Below are 6000 nucleotides of genomic sequence, written 5' to 3'. Positions count from 1 at the left end.
CCTAATGAAAACTAACCAAAACTTATATGGTTTTTATAGTCCTCGAATTTCGCACACTACCGTCCGTCCGTACTGTCGTGTTGACAGGTGTCCATGGGCGGCGGTGATTGCTTCCCATCAGGTGACCCGCATGCTCGTTTTCCTCCTCTTATATAAAAAAACCTACTTCCATTAGCTGCTCCACCATGACCCTGATAATGACTGAATAGTGATTTTATCTTTATCGTCATGCAGAATATATACATAATGTATAGAACACCAAACTACTTTTAAAGCACTAATTATTTTCGAACAAATAGTTTTGCAGTGGCAGGTTATTATGGTAAAACATTTTATTTGGATGCAAATACTTATACATATAAATAAGATGAATTCGCGCATCACTTCAGCACTGCTGTACCTATTTGGTTAATTCTTTTTTTGCTGTTTTTGTGATGGTCAGGTGAAGGTTTATATGAAATAAATTGGTTGACAAATCGTATGCAATCTTACTAAATTAGTTTCTCATGACCAGTTCAGTGTATAATACCTAATTGTACGTACAGTAAGCATCAAAATGAGGGACAACTTTTTTCACTTCCAACCTTGTATGACGAGTACAACATTGGAAGGAATTACTGTTTTTAATTGCATTAGCAACAATTTTGGTTATCCCAGTCCCAGCCTGTTACATGTATTGAGTATGGTTATTATAATTATGACCTGTAACTTTTAAAATTAATATAGGTACTTTAATAGATACAATATAATAGATATGCTACTCTTGGTCGTCAATGTTGAGTTTTGCATGAAGCATCAGTTACTTAGCTTACCTATGTTATTCCAGGATGCTCTGACCGGGTTCACACTGGAGCTGAAACACCTGGACGGGCACACGGTGTCCTGTGACGCGCGACAAGGTGACGTGGGCGGGCGCGCGCGTGCGCAAGAAGGGCGAGGGAATGCCTAACTTCGAAAACAACAACCTACATGGGAACCTGTACATCACCTTCGACATTGACTTTCCCAAACAAGACTTCAGTGATCAGGAAAAAGAAGGTATGTAGCTACCATGCATAGAACAAGTGACTTATCATATCCATATCACACAAGAAGGACCTCTTATTAACTAGACCAGTGGGGAAGCTTAATAATATCAGATTAGTGACGATTTTCATACGATTTAGCACAAATTTAACAAGTTTATTAATTACAGTTAATTTACTTCTTTCTGCGGCAGTAAATCGTGCTGCACAGAGTTAAAATTTTAAATATCAGCAAGCATTTTAAAATTTTTGCTATAAACATTAAAGACGAAATTTTTAAATGGCTATTTTGTTTCAGCTCTTCGGAAGATACTCCAGCAGTCACCAAATAACAAAGTGTATAATGGACTTTAGTAGTCATAATTGCAGATTTAATTTATTGAAATAGTAGAATTGAATGCAATGGTGTGAACAAAGTCTTGTTTGAGTAAAGTCAGTGATATGTGGATGGCAAGAATATTGTGATTGTTTTTGTAAAATTAAACTTGATAACAATAAAAGAAGATTTTTCTTTCATTATTATAATGTATATTGTGAAGGGTATGAAAAAAGAACAAATAACAAAAAATACATAACATTTATTGATCTTGGCAATAGGCATGGCGTATTACTAGGGTGTCCACTAGAAATCTAAAAATAAATCCCTGACTTTTCCTTGACCACATTTCTAATCTAAATTTCCCTGAACAATCATGAACATTTCAAAGCAGGTTATATGTTTTTTTTTTACTGCCCGAGATACTAAGCTAGACCCAATGATGGGAATTCACTGCACACCGAATGTGCTCACTTTTTCGTTGTTTGTTTTTTTAAATACCACTATTTAATACGTCGCCCAGAACTGAAACGACTGGTGACAAAATATCGAGCTAAGTTTTGGGAAATCACGAGTATTTTCCCTGACTTTTTGGATTTCTAGCAATTGTCCCCGACTTTCCCTGACCACCTTGGGCTTCCCTAACTTTTCCCTGACTTTTCAGAAAGCGGCCACCCTGATTACTTAACACAAAATGCATACTCAATCAATTAATAAATAATGTTAACCATAATACAAATAGTATTCAGAAAACGGCTGGATTGACGCAGAGCGCAAAAATAAACCAGTGATCAAAATGAATATTACGTAACTGGGTGGAGCTTTGAAGCGTTTTGACCGTAGTATCCCGTGTGTTACGAAATCGAAGGATTACGTCCATGAACTAAAATCAATTACAGTTATGCGACCCGCGGTGGTGGTGATATTTTGTTGACGAATATAATTACTAGTCTTATTTTAGTAAAACACAGGATACGGCGGTTGAAACGCTTCAGAGCCTTACCAAACATGAGAATTAAGGATTTATTTATTTATTGAGGTGTTCTAGGTACAGCGTTACCATAGTTTACAGAGTGAATCTTAAGGCCAATAACAGAACTCCAATAATACAACTATAAAAACTGAGTAGGAGAAAACGTACCTACAACAATAAGAAAAAAAAGGAACTTAATAGGAAATAACGAACAATAATAAAATGTGTGTGTGCGTGTTTGTATGTTACCAGGGAATACTTTTCACAATTGAAAATTTGAATTTATTCTTGATGTGGCAAAGGGGTCCACATCTTGAAAGGACTTAGCGTACAACCCTAGTTAGTAATTGAGTTCTGGGCGTAGTTGGTTCGTTAAAAGCTTAGAGCAACGCGGGCTTCCTACGGAAGGGAGAAGCCATTCGCCGCATTCCCCTCTGTCAAAGTACAGGCCCAACTGGGCATACGAATTTTATAAAACAAGGCGCGCTCGGATTTCAAACTAGACCGAATCGAGTCCCGCGAGTGAACGCTGCAGTGCTAAAAATGCCGACTTGTTCAGTTTTCTGCTGTAAAAAGAGATCAAGCTTGCAAAAAGATGGTGTTACATTTCACATGGGGGACCAAACGCAACTGGCATATTTAAGTGCGCTGCGGACATATGCACAAAAAACATTCTTTATGCATGCAAGATGCATGGGCTGACAAACTCTCATGACGAAACCGAAACTCTTATATGCCTTATTACTTATAATGTCTATGTGCTCGCCCAGAGTAAGTCTTTGATCCAACTGTACCCCAAGGTCTCGGACCGAGTTTACTTTTGTATAGAAGATCCCTGTATAGTATAAGGAAAGTCAACAGTACAACACTTACAAAGGATAAGGATACAAAGAATAAAACATTTTCATGGATATCTTTATTTTTATGATGTTTTCCTAATGTCCATATCTTTTAAATTCAATATCAATATCTTTATCTACCTGCTTAACAAAGTTCTACTAGAATGGCACTTAAAATCTGTAAATAAATCAAAAATAAAACTATGACTAAACAAGTGAATTAATTCATAATAGTCTACACAACTCGGACGCATATTTGAAGCAAATTATGCATCCGTCTTAATAAAATAAAATATCACATTCAAATAGGAGAGCCGTAATTATTGCCATCAAAAGAACCTAGTATTTAGGATGACTGGAAGAGAACTCTTATGAACTGGTGAACGGGTTCATGTTTTTACACAACCTCAATCCGCACGCCACTCGATGCCGCGGCATACTTCAGAAAGCAGGTAACTTGTACGAAATCTCCCACTAGGACACATTTATTGGACGCGCTAGTGTTAGGTGACGAGGCAGGAGTCGTGCGCGGCGGGCGCGCGGTGCGCGAGGCGGCGCGGCGCGGCTTGCAGCACGCTGTTGACGACGGCGCGCGCCAGGTAGCCCACGCTCACGGCTGGCGGCGCCGACGCCAGCGGCTCGTTCACCTCGCTCACGCCGCTGTCCTGCACCACCAAACATACTATTTGTTAGTCGTACGGTCAAGGACTAATTGATGACCCACCCTGGAACAGCTTCATTTTTGCGCATACAGTGTGACAAGCATCCGGAAACCTGGAGCCATTGACTACCCTTCTGATATAATGATACAGTCCATTCAGCAACCAAATACGCCCACGCAACGCAAATAGTGTTCGGAAAGCGATGTAAAATCCCTAGTAGAATAAGTTCAATAGTTGAACCTTTAAATGACGTAGATAATTATAGTTTAGAATTAAGACATAGATTACAAGTGGCGCAAAAAGACGCAAGAGATAATTTAGTGAAAGTAAAATGTGACAGAAGAAGTGAATATGATAAAAAGACAAATTTGGTAACATACAAAAAATGAGACAATCCTAGTGCGAAACGAAACTGGTAATAAACTAGACTGTTTATACGATGGACCATATCTCGTTGTAGAAAATAACGAACCGAATGTTGTAGTGTTAAGAAATAATAAACATGAAGTAGTTCATAAGAATAGAACTAAGCGTTTCATACACAGCAATTGAAAAAAAATTAGTAAAAAAAAGCAAAATATTATGTATTGTTTAATAAATAATAATAATAATAAAAATCTTTTCTCATTACTGTCATAATTGATTGATTTTTTACTTAAACTTACATTTATTTAGATAAAGTAGGTAAGAAAAACTATTGTGTTTAACGAAAAATATTATTGTTATAACATTTTTCTTCTCAGCTTCCCCCGAAATGAGGTGTGACAATATAGATATAGCTAGGAAGTTGATTTGAAATACATACGAAAATATCCTAAAGAAGTGCTTTTAATTTAAATAGGGCATTATTAGAATAGTGGACCGACTGTCCACTACAATACCTACTTAGCTAAGTGATGAGTAAGACAAGTCATGTGAAGCAGTATTACACAGATGCTCTAATTGAACACACGTGTTTCCTTTCTCTCTTTCTCTGACCCACGTTTCCCACACCTCAAACGTATGTATGTATGTAGGTATTCGCTGGGTGCAAAGTAGGAGGTGGGAGAACCACGAATCAAACGCAGCGCGCACCGTGGCCAAACAAGGAACCTTTTGGGGGACCACCTGTCAACTATTTAATAGTGAAATTCACGTATTCGTGCATTATTAAGCAAAAATAAATAAATATACAGTATTCTGTTTCGCTATACATACATCGGTACATTTATCAAGACAGACTGTAATGTATCTTGCTTGGCGTGTGTGCAATGAGACAGAGTGTACCATAGTGTATGTGTAGTGAGACAGAGTGTACCTTAGTGTATGTTTAGTGACACAGAGCGTACATTAGCGAGTGTGTAGTGAGACAGCTTAGCTTAAGTGTGGTGAGACCGAGTGTACTTGGCGGACGTGTAGTGAGACAGAGTATACCTTAGCGGAAGTGTGGTGAGATTGGGTGTACCTTGGCGGATATGTATTGAGACAGAGTGTACTTTGGTGGATGTGTAGTGAGACAGTGTACCTTAGCGAATGTATAGTGAGACGGAATGTACCTTAGCGTAAGGGCCTGTTTCACCACTTGTCGACTAACTTTAAGTAACAGATATCAGTGATGCCGTCTCTGTTTGTTTTGTCCGAATAAACAAAGACTGCATTACTTTTATCTGACACTTAAAGTTAGTCGACAAGTGGTGAAATAGGCCCTTAGTGTAGTGAGATTGGGTGTACCTTGGCGGATGTGAAGTGAGACAGAGTGTAGCTTAGCAAATGTGCAGTGGGACAGAGTGTACTTTGGTGGATGAGTAGTGAGACAGAGCGTACCTTAGCGTAAGTGTAGTGCGCGTCGTGCAGCAGGCGGTCCAGGTCGAGCGGCTGCTGCAGACAGAGCTCGGGGTTGCGGCGCAGGATGGTGGCCACCACGCACAGCAGCTCCACGCACAGCTGGCGGCGCGCGGCCGACTGCGCGCGCACCAGCGCGCCCTCCACCAACAGCGCGAACGACAGCTCCGACCGCGACATGTTCACCAGCGTCGGCATCGCCGGGATCGACTCCCCCTGAATGTAACATTCCTCCTCTTATAGGCCACTGAACCAGAGGATATGCAGGATGTTCGGCACATGGAACGTCAAATTTTTTTCGGATATTTTTAGGATTATTTGCTTTCTTTTCACCCTTGGACCTTGGGTTCTAAGGGTCACGGTT

At 39.6% G+C, this 6000-nt stretch overlaps 2 protein-coding genes across 3 annotated transcripts in view; one reads left to right on the top strand and one right to left on the bottom strand.

Moving 5' to 3' along the window:
* The window catches only part of LOC141426760 (dnaJ homolog shv-like), an 11208-nt gene extending 9686 nt beyond the window's left edge, over positions 1–1522 (top strand). Inside the window, exons 4-5 of one of the 2 annotated variants that reach the window (XR_012451256.1) lie at positions 827–1038; positions 1324–1522. Coding sequence is in view for 1 of the 2 variants with exons in the window: in XM_074085906.1 (XP_073942007.1) it covers positions 1324–1379 (56 nt within the window). In the remaining variant the exon portion in view is untranslated. The remainder of the gene's footprint in view (positions 1–826; positions 1039–1323) is intronic. The other variant, XM_074085906.1, reaches the window with a different exon arrangement.
* A 1691-nt stretch (positions 1523–3213) lies between these two features.
* LOC141426757 (probable phosphorylase b kinase regulatory subunit beta) overlaps positions 3214–6000 on the bottom strand; it is a 29917-nt gene continuing 27130 nt past the window's right edge. The window contains exons 20-21 of the mRNA XM_074085898.1: positions 5619–5852; positions 3214–3818 (exon numbers count right to left, since the gene is read on the bottom strand). Coding sequence (XP_073941999.1) covers positions 3657–3818; positions 5619–5852 — 396 coding nt within the window. The 3' untranslated portion in view covers positions 3214–3656. The remainder of the gene's footprint in view (positions 3819–5618; positions 5853–6000) is intronic.

Source organism: Choristoneura fumiferana, chromosome 3, assembly GCF_025370935.1.
Source record: "Choristoneura fumiferana chromosome 3, NRCan_CFum_1, whole genome shotgun sequence".
In the NCBI taxonomy this organism is placed as follows: domain Eukaryota; kingdom Metazoa; phylum Arthropoda; class Insecta; order Lepidoptera; family Tortricidae; genus Choristoneura; species Choristoneura fumiferana.
The sequence above is the reverse complement of the archived record's forward strand: the minus strand, read 5'-3'. Positions and strand labels throughout refer to the sequence as shown.